At 40.9% G+C, this 17,477-nt stretch overlaps 2 protein-coding genes across 2 annotated transcripts; one reads left to right on the top strand and one right to left on the bottom strand.

Moving 5' to 3' along the window:
* Nucleotides 1-671: 671 nt before the first annotated feature.
* F5891DRAFT_1179716 (uncharacterized protein) lies at nt 672-4,069 on the bottom strand (the record flags this gene model as incomplete). Its single annotated transcript, XM_041365827.1, has 7 exons — nt 672-934; nt 1,861-2,029; nt 2,080-2,259; nt 2,710-2,964; nt 3,016-3,346; nt 3,430-3,630; nt 3,687-4,069. 7 exons carry the CDS (start codon nt 4,067-4,069, stop codon nt 672-674), a joined length of 1,782 nt encoding a protein of 593 aa, XP_041233776.1.
* A 102-nt stretch (nt 4,070-4,171) lies between these two features.
* Nucleotides 4,172-8,506, top strand: F5891DRAFT_1124059 (uncharacterized protein; the record flags this gene model as incomplete). The annotated part of the gene is made up of 15 exons (XM_041363856.1): nt 4,172-4,197; nt 4,304-4,551; nt 4,611-5,122; nt 5,171-5,353; nt 6,251-6,516; nt 6,569-6,698; nt 6,734-6,909; nt 6,958-7,054; nt 7,112-7,138; nt 7,181-7,286; nt 7,392-7,447; nt 7,478-7,579; nt 7,844-7,867; nt 7,891-8,419; nt 8,454-8,506. The coding sequence occupies 15 exons, from the start codon at nt 4,172-4,174 to the stop codon at nt 8,504-8,506; spliced, it is 2,535 nt and encodes an 844-aa protein (XP_041233775.1).
* Nucleotides 8,507-17,477: the final 8,971 nt, after the last annotated feature.

Below are 17,477 nucleotides of genomic sequence, written 5' to 3'. Positions count from 1 at the left end.
CGTCTTTTACTCCTTTATCATAGAATCTTTTCATTCATTCACCCGCCATTCACAGCATGCTTTCTGCATCTTCCTTCACCTCTTTCATTACATCCACTCATTTATTGGCTGCAGGTACTTTAGAATTGAAAATGAGTGAAAAACATCAGTAAAATATCACGGTTCTTAAATCAACTTGACAAGCTTAAATCAGTGACCAAGACAAAATAAGTTAGTCTTTTTCAAAGACGCTCAACTTAGTTTAAGTCTCTCATCTTATAAACGACATCTTTGTGGAGCAAGAATAACCAAGTTCATGAGACAGCCAAGATGGAATAAGAGTAAAGCCAGTAAGCAATCAATGTACAAATAAGGATGATTAAAGTAAGGTTAATATGGATGAGCAATGTGCGCATGAATAATGATGGAGAGAGCATGGGTGTAAGTGCAACAGAAAGCAGGGCTAGTGGAATGCAGAATGAAAGCAATGGCATCAAGATACTGTATGTCTAAACAGCAAAAAAAAACGACTGTTGAATGAGCTCGAGTAGCACTGAGGAATTGAATAATCCAGGAGACTTAACCTGGGTCCTTGAATAGGAGGAAGGTGAGTGAGGTTGCAGTTGCCCTCCAAACATTATCTGTGTGCATATCAACAATGAATTACATGTGGCAGCAGAAATCACTCACCATTAGTGGAAAGCAAAAAGGTCAGCAAATATGTCGTCCTTGTCAGGTGCAACACTGGTAGTAGTCCTCAAGTTCCCAACATTTTTCAAGTTCTTGGCATACTGTTGAGCTTCCTCCACAATGCTTGCAAAGTCATTGTCGGAAAGCGCTGAAATGAGGCCCATGAACTTGAGGGTCATGCCCCCCCAGATTGGTTTCCTAAAAGAATACTGCTCACCCTTCGCAATGACGGGTGTCCAAACATCACTGTCATCTGTCTTTGCACCTTTGCATTTGCCACTGTAGAAATTACTATTCAGATGGTGATATACTGAACTATGTGTTGGGTCTGCTTGCCTAAGCTGCTATGCTTGTAGTGACAAGTGCGTTTGACCCTAAAGGGGAAGCAAGTGCAACAAGGATCTAGGATTGGTGCAGAGGGTGCCATTCATCAGCCAACGTGAAGTGCGGGAAAGTGTGTGAGGCGCAAGCACATTATGGAGCACTTGAGTATTGCAGAGTGTGTCATGGAGCACTTGAGCGGCGCGAAGTGTGGGAAAAGTGTGAGGTGGGTTTTATAAGGGAGGTTCATAATAGATGTTAAGGATATTCTTATTGCCAATAGCTACTGACTATGGCATGTGACAGATGAGCTTTACACTGATAGTGAGATGCAGGGAGCTTCTATATGATTCGATGCTGTAAAATATGAACTACAGGCACTTATATATGTCTAAAAATGCGCCCCTGAAGCGGAGCTGAAGTGAGTAGGTAAAGTATGTAATAAGGGTCCATGACATGAGAATTGAGCAATCATTAAATATAATATGGTCTGATATGGATAAAATGATATGAACACGTACCAGTGAGGTTAGTTTGGACAATGGATGATTGTGCGATGTAAGGTGCTTCAAGCACGGGAAAGCATGCCTAGCGTGAGCAAGAATGCAGCACTTGGGGTGGCCGATGGACGGGAAGGTACTGTGCACTTGGCATGGGAGAGTTTCACTTCACATAGGGAATGGTTGGAGAGGTATTGGCACAAGTTGGGCATCAAACTGTACTTTGAGACAGTTGCATATATAGCCTCTGCAAGGCCACAGAGATATCAGTCTCTACACCGCGTGATTCTTGAATGATTTTGAAAGTCATGTTCCCATTGATGACTAGTTGAAGAGTGTGGTAAACCTATGAAGAATATTTTTAAAATACAGTTGAAATCTAAATCGAGACTTATGGCTGTGACAGTGAGGGCAAAGGCAGCCCGTGCACTAGGGTTCTTGGTGTCCAGGGTGGGGATTTCAACACAGCCAAAGGTGAAATTGAGATGCGATGTGAATGTTTGAAGTACGAAAGGAGATCTCCACATACCCATCCAATTCTTTGAACAAATGAGTAGGATGGTCTCATAACAATAATGATATCACTTACCTTGGGAATGAGACCTGAATTATCCCTGAAAACAAACCGATTTTGTTTGAGCATGGCTTTTAAGAAGTCCACACGAGCGACAGGATCTAAAAAATCAGCATCCTGTGCAAAAAATGCAGTGAGGATGGAGCAAGCTGCGACACCGAACCCTCCACACCATTCCATGAGGCATTGTTTTGCCTACAAATGTTAGTGAACTTCTAAGCGACACAAATAACAGACTTATGACTTTCATGACGGCGCCAGATTGGGAGATCTCATGCTGAATCCTACCCTGGTATATATGGTCCCATATCTCTTGCATAGTCTCCCTCAAATCACTATCATCAGGACCCCATGGCTCAACATCTCCACCAGCTCAGTGTGCCACACTTGGTATGAACATGTGACACCAGGCATTACCATCTTGGCATCCCTCAGGAAGATCATCATTCTGGTACCGGTGATTGGTGCCACTTCCATTGTGGCGTGATGAAACACCCTTGGAGTGAGAGTCTGTCTTTGCTCATTTTGAAGGAGGGGCTTGATTACTGATGGTAACATTGGTCTATGTTAAGCAGAGAGATGAGCACCACATTAAATAGCAAAAGAAGTGGCCAGCTCAGAATGGTGTAAAGCATTGATTCTTACTGAAGTTGTCAGACTTTTGTTGTTTTTCACTTCCACAGAGGCAGAAGGCAATATTATGTCCTCACTGGGGCTGCTGTTGCCAGAATTGATGTCCATCAACAAACTGGAAATGAGGGTGGTGTCAAGTCTGGCAGTAGCTCTTGATGGCTGCATAGAAGAAGGTGGTAAAGACAAGGATTTTGTCCTTTTCTTTGTTGCTAGGCGTCTGATTGGAGGAGGTGGAGATAACAAACTATCCTGGACTTCCATTATATCCTGAAGGGAAATGAGTGCAATGTGAATGTAAGAAAATTATAATATACATACTGCAGAAGTTGTGCTTCTGCCACTAGGTTTTTTGGTAGCAGTGAAGGCCACCTTGCGCTCGAGAGAATCATTGCTATCAAAAAAGACTGTGGTAGGCTCTTGAAGATTGCCTTGCCTATTAGTTGTTGGAGTAGGGGGAGGTCCAGAATGAGCACTGGTACTGGTCATCTTGGAGATTGCCAAAATGACTGTTGAGGTAGTTACTGAGGACACTCGAGAAACTGCTTGAAGGCTTTGAGGCCTGAGCAACTTGCTTGCCACAAGTTTCTCAGCCCAGTCCTTGGTTTTTCCCATCCCTGCAAAGTTGTCCTTGATTGCGCTGACATCTGCACTGAAACAATTGAGGAGATCAAGGTGAGAAAGCATGGTTTCGGTGAGCAATAACATAGTGGATGGGAAAGGATCAGAACTTACACCTTCTTGCCTTTTGGGTCACCATGTGCCGCAATTGTGTGATCATGATCTGATGTGATTCGAAGTTCAGAATATTGTGATGACTTGTTGTGATGAACACCACCTTTATTATTAATGCTTTTCACATCCTGGACAGCCTCATGATGAGCCATCTTCTGGACACACTTCTTCCTTGGCTGCACTTCTATGCCTTCATCATCACTGGACAACACAATGGTCAGCCAAAGTCTGTGGTGAGTCTTCTGAAGATCCTTTACCTCTCAACAAAGTCCTCAATGCCATTGTTATCATCTGTAGCAACATCCATCATTTCATTGTCCTTGCTCTCAATGGTGCCTTCTGCAATCTCGTCATTGTCCTCGATGGTGAGTTTGGTCTTCTTTTGTATAGGACGTGCATGGGGCTGAGGTTTAGGTGTGTCCATAAGAGTTTTCAGCTCCTTTAATGCCATCTTATCTTCAATAGAGGCGATTCTCTCGGTGTTGCACTTTGCAGCGGCTTCGTTCCCCTGCTGTTCCTGCTCCATTTGATCCTTTTCTTCCTTTACTTCATGAGCAGTGCATCTTTTTTGTTTGTTTTGGAGAAGGATCTCACCAGGATGCTGGGTTGCATTCTTAGGGTGAGTATTTGGGTGTACCATTGGTCAAAAGGTCTGGTTTGGAGATGAGAAAATTTAGCATGAATGGGAGAGTGGTCGTAATGGATGTTGAAACCCCAAGTCAATTTTCACACCCTGTTTAATATGTATTACATGACATTCTACTCAGAGTTAGCGTGTTTGCCAATGGTTTGAACTTTGCAGTTTGTCCGACTCTGGCTGTCCCAACATGCCAGATATAATCCCTCACGCACAATTCAAATGATGAGCATTCAGCACTCGTCGCATTCAGTGTCCCTACCCAGGCTGTAAATGCTGGCTAAAATCTGTGTCCGGGCTGAAAGTTCATCAAAACTTGGCACATAGCCACTCATTTACTTGTTCTGCTCAGTCATCATGCACTCAATGTGCTTCAGTTGAAGAAATTCAAGATGAAGGAGACACTCCGAGACATACAAATACTGATGCGGCACTGCAGGAGTCAAAGTCTGGGCTCATACATGATTATCATGACCTTCTGACTGGTAAGTACATGGTTCCGCTGCCATGCCAGCTTGTATTTGATGAAAATTTGTGCCAACAGGTTGTATTTGTGACGAGAACAGCAATTTTCTTGATCCTGGCACTCCACCACCCTACACAGCACAAAGTTCTAATGACTGGACTCTGTATCACAACCAACTAGAGTTTGAGTGTGCCGAATTTATGTACACTAAAAACCAGATGTCCACTGGTGACATTGACAAAATCCTCCACTTGTGGGGGGTCACTCTCACTGTTCATAATGATAAACCACTGTTTGCTGACCACAGGGACTTGTACAAGACTATTGATGCCACACCACTAGGCAATGTTGCCTGGCAAAGTTTTTCTCTCCAGTATAATGGCAATCAACCAGCTGGACAGTGCCTGCTATGGATGGAACAGTCGCATGAAGTCTGGTTTTGGGACCCCCACACTGTCGTCAAGAACATGCTCACAAACCTGGATTTCAAACATTCAATTGATTATACACTGTACCATGAGTTTGAGGAGAAGGGTGAGCAACATTGTTACAACGATTTTGTGTCAGGAGACTGGGCCTGGCAGCAAGCAGTACATATTTTTCATGGCTATTACAATCTCGTACTGATATCATTACAGGACCAAATTGTGCAGGATCCAGAAACACATGGTGCAGCTTTTGTTCCCATCATTGTTGGCAGTGACAAGACAACTGTTTTCATTGCTACCGGTCAAAATGACTACTACCCACTGTATCTCTCAATCGGAAATGTCCACAACAACATTCAGTGTTCTCATTGCAACACATTGGCCCTGATCAGTGTAAAGATACAACAATGCTTGATACTATACGAAGTAAGTGTCAGCAATATAAAAATGTTGTAGTGGTCTTGCACAGCCTAGTCTGCTATACTTGCTAGACAAGTGTGTTCGACCCGAGGGGTTAGCTATTGGAATAAGTCTGTATTTAGTTAATTGATAAGCTGTCAAAAGTCCGAGCGCAAGAAACAGAATCTGAAGGTATAATTACGAGTTCGATGCCAAAGTGTTGGCCGATGTTTTCGGGTTTTGCGGGTTAGCGGGTTTCGGGTGTGGGTTTGCTTCAGGTTTGGAAGAGAACGTTGGGTATAGCGAGTGGTATGCGGATTATCAATAACAGCAGGTGTTTCAGATAAAAAGAGCGGTAATATTTGCAATGTCAACTAAGAACTACAGAATATCAGGTTTGATCACAAAGCGTTGGGAAACAGCTCCCTACTACTTGGATGATGAATATGCTATGTGGAAACCAATATATATAAGTATGTAGAAATTCGGAACCCTATAGGTGAAAGTAGTGGCCGAAGAATTTTGGGTCCAATGTACATGTAAATAAACACGAGGTGCTGTGGACTATGGGAAAACATGTAATAGCGCTGGCGACAACGTGAGTAATGTGCGAAATAATCAACTATGCACCTAGTGGGGTGAGCCGATAAGACAAGACATGGATAGGACAAGTGCATGGGAAAAATGTTGGGTCTGATGTGGCCGATGCATCGGGTCTGCTGGTCAAAGCATCGGGTTTGGTGGATGTGTCGGGTTGCATCGGGAAGTGAATATAGTGCGATGGACATTTGATGTGATGCATGAAATGGCTGAATACGAGCCTAGCATGAGCTTGAGTGCTACATCGGGTTTTTGGCAATTACAAAGAGTATGTTGCTGTTTCTCTCCCAGTCTAGTTTGAAGCTTACATTGTCATCATTGTATGTAGCTGAAAAAAAGAACACAGATGATGCAAGATACCATAAATTCAAGAAGCAATTATTCCACTCCTTGCTGTCAAAGATCTTCAGTACCCTCAAACCTGGAATGACAATGCCTGAAGTCACATGTTGCAGTGATGGACACTACTGGCACATTTTATATGGACTTGGTCCCTACATCGCTGACTATGAAGAGCAGGTGGTACTGGCATGTATAGTCAAAGATTGGTGTGGAAAGTAAGTAAGTATCGCTATCATGCAGAGTCCTCTGCACTATTTTCATTCACAGATGCCTTGCATTTCCCTCAACTCTTGATGACGGAGGTGTTTCTCAGTCATGCAAACACACTGATGTGCTTGTGGGCTTGGTTGATTTTGGTGTCCTTTGGGATGAGTATGGTATTATTGGTGAGCTAGTGGTATGTCCCCTCACATTGACTATTGCACTCCATAGCCCTTTACAAATAACTTTCCTTGCACCAACATCCATGAGCTCCTTGCTCCTGATATTCTGCATCAGCTCATCAAAGGAACATTCAAGGATCACCTCGTTGAATGTGTGTGTCAGTATCTGGAACTTGAACATGGCAAAATTGGGGCCAAGGTGATTTTAGACAACATTGACCAAAGGTAATTTCAATCTTCTGTTATCCATTGCAATGATTAACAACATATCAGAATTGCTGCTGCTCCTTCCTTCCCTGGTCTAGGATGCTTTCCGCAAGGGTGTGGATTCTCTCAATGGACCGGAGATGACTCCAAGGCATTGATGAAGGTAAATTTTCGCACTTACATACAATGATTTTGTTATGCTTACACACAACTTATATAGGTTTACATACCAGCAATCAAAGGCCATGTACCCGATGATATGGTTCGAGCCTTTCGATCCTTGTTGGAGTTCTGCTACATCGCATGTGCAAATGTGGTTACAGATGAGACTCTTGCGCAGCTGAGGGATGCCCTTAGGCACTTTCATAAGTATCACACCATTTTTGAGACTAGCGGTGTCCACTTTGACATTTCCCTACCCTGCCAACACTCTCTCACCCACTATGAGCTCCTCATCTGAATGTTCGGCGCTCCAAATGGTCTCTGCTCGTCAATTACAGAATCCAAACACATCAAAGCAGTAAAGGAACCATGGTGGCATTCAAACAGGTACAATGTGCTCCATCAAATACTCTTAACCAATCAGCACCTAGATAAAATTGCAGCATCAAGAGTTGATTTTGCTGCATGTGGTATGCTTAAAGGCTCTTGTGCCTTTAGTTACTTCAATTCATTTTGTACATGTTTTGTTTGACTTTAATTCGGTTCACTCATTGGATTTTCCAGTTGAAAATCAGTTTGCTATTGGCAGTGACAACAGGGACTCTGAGGTCCAACAGAACAACATGGACGAAGAAGATAACCCTTTTGCCATTGAGAGTGACAACTTCGATGATGTTGAGGACCAGGGTATTGTGGATGATGTGGATGTGATTGCTGACATGCAGTTAGCATGGACTTTTCATGCATATCAAACCTTTCAGTGGTGTTTTTTCATTAATGCAATATTCAGAATGTAAATGCACGCATACTGTCAGTGGCCTTGCGGACAAACTCAAGGTACCATTACTCCCAACCCTCATCTGTCTCTTCCTATACAATCAAATACACATGGATGATCACCATTCTTCTGCAGATGTTCTGCTTCGTGACTATCCGTCCTATATGGGAGCTATCAAGGTTTTTAATTCAGCTGCTGTAACTTTCATTGCACCCAGTGATCCAAGTGGAATCACTGGCATGCGCCGTGAGCATCTCTGTGCTGTACCTTCATGGCACAACGGACCAGGCCACTTCGACTGTGCCTTTGTCAACACAGACGACAGGCAGGACAGAATACTAAGCATGGATGTTGTTTGGATATTTTGCTTTTTTTCTTTCACTTTCACTAATAGTTGCACCTATTCATGCACACTTGTTCAGTGGATCTATTGGATTACTGAGGAACAAGACAAAGCTACAGGAATGTACATGGTTGCACCATCTTTTGATGAGGATGGCTCTCCCAACATGTCAATAATCCATATTGACAGTATTGTTCGTGGTGCTCACTTGCTTCTGATATTCGGTACTCAGTTTGTTCCACAGGGTTTGATTCCACCATTCTCTTGATGTTTTCCGAGGATTTTACATAAATCGGTTCATTGATCACCATTCTTTTGAGCTAGCATCTTGAAATACAATTTTACCTTGGAATTCATTAGGTCTTTAAAATGCTTAAGTTGTCTTAGTGTCTTTGTTGGCTTGATGGTAAGACATTCAAGTTGTGCTCTAAGTCAAATCAAGATCTTGAACATCTTGACAAACTTGGATGTCAAGCCAAGTGGAACAAGTCCTGATTAAGTTAAATTAAGAACCATGATATTTTACTGATGAAGTAAACTCTGGATCATATCCATAGAGTACTTTGAGTGGACTATGACCTGTTACAGTGATGGAATTATTGTGAGCAAATTCTGCTATTGGAAGCCAGTCTACCCAATTATTTTGGTGGTAAGATGTGAACATTCTCAGATATTGCTCTACTTCTTTATTGATTCTTTCCGTTTGTCCATCTGTCTGAGGATGATAAGCCATTGACATGCTCCATTTTATGCCTAAGCATTTCGACACTTGTCCCATCAACTTGGAGACAAATTGTGTTTCTCTGTCTGATATCACCTGTTTTGGAATTCCATGGTGTTTCCATACATTATCTAAGAAAAGTTTCATGATTCCTCGAGCTTCAATTTCCTTTTTTGTAGGCATAATGTGCGTTTGTTTTGTGTATCAATCAACAACAACAAAATAGAGTTGAACCCTTTGCTTTTAGGCAAATCTACTATTAAATTATAAGTGATTGATTACCAAGGTCCCATCAGTATTTCATTTGGTTTAAGCAGACCATGTGGTTGCATCAGGTGAATCTTCATTGCTCTGCATCTATCACAGCCATCTATGTAATCATGGACATACTTTATCATTGAAGGCCACCAATAATTTCTGGAAATAAATTCTAAGGTTTTGGCACGTCCTGGATGTCCAGCTGGTGGAGAGTCGTGAAACAACTCCAATATCTCTTGGCAGATCTCTTTATCATTTGGAATGTAAACTAGTCCTTGGAATAACACCAATCCATCCTCCACATTCCACTCTTCAACTCCCCTATGCAATTGTACTGATGCTGCTTTTAGTGTTCATAGTGCTTTAGTGACTTCAGGTTCTTGTTCCATGCATTGCCTTATCTTTCTCAGCAACTGTTTTTCTCCTTGTACTAGAACTTGACCTCTTTTGGCAGCTTTTACAATAAAAACTCTGGTTTTAACAAAATGCAATCAGAATTGTTGTTTTCTACCCTCCCCTTGTAGTCTTCTCTCTGAGATAGCTTATCAGCCTTATCATTGATTACACCAGGCTTGTGTTGGAGTGTAAATTTATACTCTGCCAGGAACAAACTCCATCTGGCTTGCCTTCTTGTCAATTTTGGCTCATTATGAAATACTCAAGATTCTTATGATCTGTCCAGATTTCCACATGATGAGGTTTTCCCTGCACATAGTGCCTCCACTCCTCTAATGCTCAAATGATTGTGAGTAACTCTTTGTCATGGATGTCATAATGTCTTTCTGCATTATTCATTGACTTTGAGTAATATGTTATGGGATGCCATAAGTCATCTTCCATCAGTTGAGATAGAACTGCTCCAGTTGCATAATCAGAGGCATCAATTTCTATTTTCATTTTTTTCTCAACATCAGGCATAACTAGGATCAGGGCTGATGTGAACCTTGACTTCAGTTCATCAAAAGCATCTTGCTGTTTCTTCGTCCAGTCCCATTTGACATCTTTCTGCAATAAATCATTCATTGGTCTGGCAATGTCTGAGAACCCAAAGATAAATCTTCTGTAGAAGTTGGCGAGTCCTATAAACACTTGTATGTCTTTAACACACTTGGGAACAGGCCATTTCATTACTCCTTCTACCTTTACAGGGTCCATTTGTACACCACCTTTCTCCACTATCAACCCAAGGAACTCGACTTCTGACTGTTCAAAGCTACATTTTTCGGGCTTCAGATACAAGTTATTCTCTTTTAGTTGTTTAAGTACTTCTTGTACAACCTTTCAGTGTTTCTTATTACTGTTTGTAAACATGAGGATATCATCAATATAGACAACTACAGTCTTTCCATCAATTAAATATCTGAATATCTTGTTCATCATTGTTTGAAATATAGCTGGGGAGTTCGTTAAACTGAAGTACATTACAATTGGTTCATGGTGACCAAACGGCGGTTTAAAAGCCACCTTCCACTTGTCTCCTTCTTTCATGCAAATATTATTGTATTCCCATCTTACATCTATCTTGGAGTACATCATGGCACTAGTTAAACCATCAATCAAATCTTGAGATCTTGGTAGTGGATACACATTTTTAACCATCTTCTCATCCAAGTCTGGAGTTCTACGGAGTCTCTTTCTCCTGTGAAGTCTGTGGGTTTAGAATATTTGATGTTAGGGATGGATGATAGAATACTGGCTCCTGCAGAGCCAAAGGATGGTTGTTGTGAAGAAAGTTTCATGGTTTCGTCTTCTTGCATATCTAGGCGTAATTGGAGGTCTTTGTTTGCCTTCTCTAAGGCCTCATTCTTTGCCTCTATTTCTGCAATTCTGATTTTGAACTACTCTGCCTGATTTGCAAGTGATTGATGGATGTACTGCATGATTAGTTCAGGGGTTGTAGGTAGTACCACCTGTACTGTTGGTGCTAGTAATTCAGACATAGTGCCAGTTGTGTTCTGGAACCTGATTTACTGATGTCTGTTTGAAGAGCTGCTCATAAGGGCTCTTCCAAAAAGGAATGATGATAAAAGGAAGACAGATACATAAACAAAAACTGAAGTGGTCCCCAATATCTGATCGGATCAACCATGTACTTCAGGATCAAAGGGTTCTTTAATCAACCCAACTGACACTTCCCTAATACTAACTAAGAAAGAATATGTAAACTATACTCGATTGAGTGGGAAAAACTAGAAGACAATGCAATCTCCATTTTGAGGACAAGTTACCACTCTTCCAGCTGAGGCTTACAAGTGTGAGTCTCACTAGGGTATGTATCTAAATCTCATAGGTCGAAAGCACAGAATGTCAACTAGACAATTCCGCTATTAACTCAAAACGAATGCCTACGTGTGTAAAGAAGAAAGGTAAGGTAAAATGAAACTATAGTAACATTGAGCAGGCAGGGTCTTGGGCCAGCACTCAAAGTTACAGTGAGACACCTCATATCGTCAACACCTCTGTATACTGGCAGCTGTGGTAAGACAGGACCTGGTATAGGACTACTAACTACGAAAGATGATAGGTATGAAGATGCGCTCAAATGAGCAAAGGGATGAAATCAAAGATTGCAGTGGTTAAGTCGGGCAAAAAGTATAACGGCTTTTTGAAGTGTTGTTAAGAGGATCTTCTCTCAAGAACGCCCAAAGAGAAATGATGTGAGAGTGTAACGTAAGTCAGAGTCTCCTATAGTTCAAACCTAATGTCACAACCCCTTAAATAAATTAATGCAGGGCAGAGACTAGGACTCAAACAACAAGATAATCACAGAGGAGATAAGGTAGCAGGTACATCTTGGATTGCTCACTTGGAGATACAAGAGGTTTGAACTAAAAAAACTACTGACTACGATGAGCTACCTATATACATATATTGAAACTGAGATCAAAACTGAGTATGAACTAACTAACCAATCAGAACAATTAGGGGTATTGTATAATTCTATATATAAGGATGAAATAGTTGAATGCTATCTCTTTATCTCCAGTAAATGAGTGGGTGTCCTTTATGGCAGGTGCATACCAATCCTTAGGCTAGGAAAGGGAGTAGCATCTGTGCTCACAGCCTACCTCATCTTCAAATAACACAGAGCTACAATGAAGCAGATAGTATTTCTAATGCATGTTTGCCACTTCCCATCTTGATGAAAGGTCCTATAGGCAAAAGTAGTGGCCAATAATTTCAGATCTGAAGTACATGTAAATAAATATGAGGTGCTGTGGACAATGGGAAAACATGTAATAGTGCTGGCTATGATGTAAGTAATGTGTGAAATAATCAACTATGCACCTAATGGGGCTAGTAAGACAAGATGGGACACAGATAGGATAAGTGCGCAAGAAAATATTGGGTCTGATGTGGCTGAAACATCAGGTCCATGAGTCAAATTGTTGGGTTTGACGGACGTGCATTGGATTGCATTGGGAAGTGAATGTGTCCAAGGTTATCCAAGGCACAGGAAAGCACGGCCAAAGGTGCGGAAAGTGTGGGAAAGAGCGGACAAGGTATAGGGAGGTTAAGGAATGAGGTTTCAAGGGAACAAGGGCAAAGGTATATTGTGAGGTAAGGGATCCTAGGTATAGAGAGGTATAAGGGACCTAATGGGACTAAAAAGCGCACACTACAAGGGACTACTTCAAAGGTAAACCTATAGGGTGAGGTATACAATATGAGGGAAGTGTACAGTCCGAGAGAAGTGTAGTCTAGTATTCCTAAGTAATAGGCAACTTATAGTGTCTAAAATCCCACTCGGAGTAGGAAGGGATAGGAAATATAGTAAATATGTAAGTACATGTAATAAGGCTGCAACACATTTTACAAGCCTTGAGGTAAGGAAATTCACATACCAATGGAGTTTGGATGGACTATGGATGAACGAGGGACTTTCCTAATGCGTTTCTAAGGTATCTGATGCACGGGAATGCACGTCTGATGTGTGGGAAAGTGTGGATAAGCAGATGCACAAAGTGCGGGAAAGTGGGTTCAGTTTCGGACAAAGGTTACTTGCAAGACAAAGATGGACAATGATAATGAAACTGATAGTATCCTATACTCCTTGACACATATGAAAATACCCTGTTTGCTGCCCAGGGCAGGTCCAAGCATTATAGTGATTCTTTCATTGTCAGTTTTTGCTCATGGACCCACCATGGTGGTCTTCCATCAGCACTTTTTTTGAGCAATTGCTGGATAAACAGGTCTTGAAATAGAGGCCCAGGAGAAGTCTGATGTCTATTGCAAGAAGAGTAGAATAAAGAATCAATTATAGTGACTATATTATTGAAAGAACTGACAAAATGCAAATATGCCTTGAGGATTCACTTGTGAATGGGTTCATTGGAGGTGCCTCCAACTGTTCTTAGCCAAGCAGTTGATATAACAGAATCTAAATCTGTCTGTGTGGGTTCAAAACCCACTGAAGGTGAAAGCTGTATTTAGTGAAGTGATTATCATAACAGAATCCAAACCTGTTTTTATCAGAGTGCAACAGGTTCAAAACCAGTGAAAGATTGCATTTTTTCTTTCTATAAGAACATGCCTCAAATATATGCTCATAGACAGCATCTTAGACATTTGTTCTCATTGGTCTTCAGTCAAGTTGTCACCAGAGTCAAAATCTGTTTCTCTTGGACTGTACAGGTTCAAAACCTGCTGATGATTATATTTTTATTCTATGAAATCACACCCTAACATTTCTTCATGGATCATTTTCTCAAAAACAGTCTTAGCTGTGTTATTGCTACAATAGATTTAAAATTTGATTATCCTAGACTGAGTAGGTTTGAAACCTATATAATTACATTTTTTTTCATTAAAATATGCCTTAAACATTTGCTCATGAATGGCTGTCTCAAAAAACTCATTATGATTAGTCTTAGCCAAGTGATTGTTACAACTAAATTAAAGTCTGTTTATCTTGGACTGTGCATGCTTGAAATAGGTTGAGTGACACATGTTTTTGACCTGCTTAGTCCAGGAGAATCAGATTTTGACTTTGATAAATCATAAACTAGAAACAAAGAAGATCAAAGTCTGAGAAACCATCCATAAGCAAATATTCAATTGAGCATTGTCATATCCCGTATTCCAGACCTATGTCCACCAATGTTCCCACACCTCATCCAGACTTCCAGATCCCTGTATCTCTATATGCCAAACCTCCATACCTCTGCAGCTACCCTGCATCATTCACCCTTTGTCTCATTGCCCTAATGTCATACGCTTCTCGTCTGATCCTCCGAGTTTCTGGAAGTTCATCCAGATCTTTCCCGTGGTCCTCCAGACCTATTCTGCTTCAGACTTTGTCCTTGCAGCCTTTCCTCTGCTTGCTTCTACTCAGGACAAAACCTCATTGTAATTTCCGGAAGTTCCTCTGGAACTTTCCCGCACTCATCTGGAAGTTACTTGCACCCATCCAGAAAGTCCTTCCAAAGTTTCCTGTGCCTTCATATATCCTTCAGATATCCTTGGACTTTCTCCGGACATCAATCTGAAATTAAGGGCACATACTCAGGTAAGGGGTGCAGCACACGAGCTAAAGCCAAACCCCTCAGAATCAGTCCTACCCTTTGTGCATGGTCTTAACAAGCATGTTGCAATGTGAAAAAGAAATGTATAACTCAATTGGGCTCACTGAACTAGGATCAATGAAGATCAAAGTCTGAGAAACTGTCTATAAGCAAATATTCAATTGAGCTATAAAAATGCAGCATTCAATGGCTTTCAGACTGTCAAGGTGCATTTTCATAAAATAAAAATGTTATCATTAGCAGGTTTCAAACCTATGCTATTCAAGAGAAACAGATTTTAACTCCAATGATCACTTGACATTTTCATCTTTAGCAGGTTTCAAACCCACATAGACAGATTTGGATTCTGTGACATCAACTGCTTGGCTAAGACCAGTCAGATGCACTTCCAATAACACCATTCAAAAGTAAATCCTCAATATATTTATCTGCATTTTTTCAGTTCTAACATCAATTTCTGACATTGGTCATCCTGACACAATAAAAACCTGTTAAACATCACATTTTTTCCATAAGAACATATCTGATCTATCTGCTGATAGACAGCATCTCAAACATTGATCTTCATCAGCCTTAGTCAAGTTGTCACCAGAGTCAAAATCTGTTTCTCTTGCACTTTGTGGGTTTCAAACCTACTATTGGTAATATTTTTATTCTATGCAACAACAACTCTAACAAGCTTGTAAGTAAACCGACCATGAGTATATGTAAAGGTGTGGTTTCATAAAAACTGAAATTTATCATTGGCAGGTTTCAAATCTACACAGTCCAAGAGAAACAGATTTTGACTCTGATGATCACTTGACAATTTTATCTTTAGTAGATTTTGAACTCATGCAGATAGATTTGGATTCTGTTGTATTAACTGCTTGGCTAAGAACAGTTAGAAGCATCTTTGAAGAAAACATTCAGAAGTGAATCTGCAAGGCAAGTCTACTATTCCCTGTTACTTGCAATGTTTTTCCTCAGCTGAACAGATGAATTAAATATAGACTGCAATACAGCACTTTCAAAAGCAAGAGGAGAGCAACATGATGATGAAAGGGTCTCAAATACAGTGCACCTCAACCTTATACATGAGTGAATAGTGGTCAGATGGCTCTTTTGAATCTTTGCCTTGAATATCAACCTTGACAGATGTGTATTCTTCCTCACTCTCCAGGTCATTAGGATCAAACTTGAAAGTTTGATGTGTAATCTGCTCTTCTTCTTCAACTAAGTCAAGACCTTTGGAGAGGATTATATTTCTCTTGTGCTTATTATTCTGAGTTTGCATCAAGACTTTGGGCATATATTGAACTTTGTATCAAGAATAAAAGAATCAACAGTAACCATGCTATTGAAAGAACTGACAAAATGCAGATGAATGTGCCTTGAGGATTCACTTCTGAATGAGTTCATTAGAAGTGCATCTCACTGGTCTTAGTCAAGCAGTCCCCAAGTACCACATTAGTGGAGGAGGGCTTAGTGTCATGAGTTCCAAATATGAACCATTGTTTGTTCTTAAATTCTAAGTTCTTTAAGCGCCCAGTCACAGCACCTGTCTCTAAGAATATGTTTAATAGGTAGCTCATTGTAGTTAGTAGTTCTTTAGTTCAAACCTCTTGTATCTCCAAGTAAGCAATCTAAGATGTATCTGCTGCCTTATCCTCTTTGTAATTATCTTGTCATTTAAGTCCTAGTCTCTGTCCTGTGTTAATTCATTTAAAGGGTTGTGACACTTAGTCAATTACAAAAATCATCCTCTTTCTACCATTCTCTGCACATGAATTGATCTAATATTTTCTTGATTTCCCAGATGTCTCTGTGATATCCATGGTTGACCTGTTCTTCTCATCAGCCCCCACTCCATTTAATCTCCTAGTAGCTCATCATATGATCCCCAAGTCCCTAGCCTATGTATATATATCCTGCACTAGTACTGTAAACCATTTCTTGACCATGTTCACTCGTCATCTGTTTCACATGATAACTGACACCATGTCTGAGTTCTTGCTAGAAGACTTTGAGGACAAATTGGGTGTGATGACAGGTTCTGATGTGCAACAGATATCACAGACTGGACACTGAAAGATATGTCAGACCTCTAGGGGCTTTATAGTCCACCATCAAGCTTTATGGTCTTGAGGATGTATCTGTTATGGTTCCTAACTAGAGAATAGCATGGGTGAACCCCGGGTACAAGTGGCACTACCCCTACCCATACCCTGTGATATACTCACACTCATGTTGCGGGTGTAGGCTTTTGATGGATATGAGGCCAAACCCACACAGGAAATCACCCACTGAGGGTATACCCATAGGTGGGTACTGTTAATTATCATAAAACTATGAGATACAAACACATGTAGTAGCTACTTGATGATAATATGATCTTATCTATCCTCCAGCTCCAGCTCCTCACCCTCCACATCAGTGAGCATGCTTACAGACATTACATCCTCAGTCTTGACAAGATTTAAATAACTCCAATAGCCAAGACATAAGAGCATGCGAGTTGTTGATTGCACATTTAAGTGAGAATGGATATGTGAGTGCAGGTATGTTGTTGAATATATTGTCCTATTGTCATAGTTAGCATACAAGTTAAGTTACACAATGCAATAACTCACCATGGCGCTCTGTTGAGAAGATTCAATTAAGTCTGCATCATCACTGTCAGAGTCAGCATTTGGTGTGACTAAGTATGAGTGCCTGAACTTATCCCTCACAAGTGTCTCAGCAGTTTGAATCTAGTTGTCCTCCTACTCCACATTCTTGAAATACATGAGTTTATGATGTGGGTGAAGCACTGAA

This window comes from Suillus fuscotomentosus, assembly GCF_016647785.1.
Source record: "Suillus fuscotomentosus strain FC203 chromosome Unknown F5891scaffold_1, whole genome shotgun sequence".
NCBI lineage: Eukaryota > Fungi > Basidiomycota > Agaricomycetes > Boletales > Suillaceae > Suillus > Suillus fuscotomentosus.
Note: the sequence above shows the minus strand (reverse complement) of the source record. Positions and strands in the feature narration are given on the sequence as shown.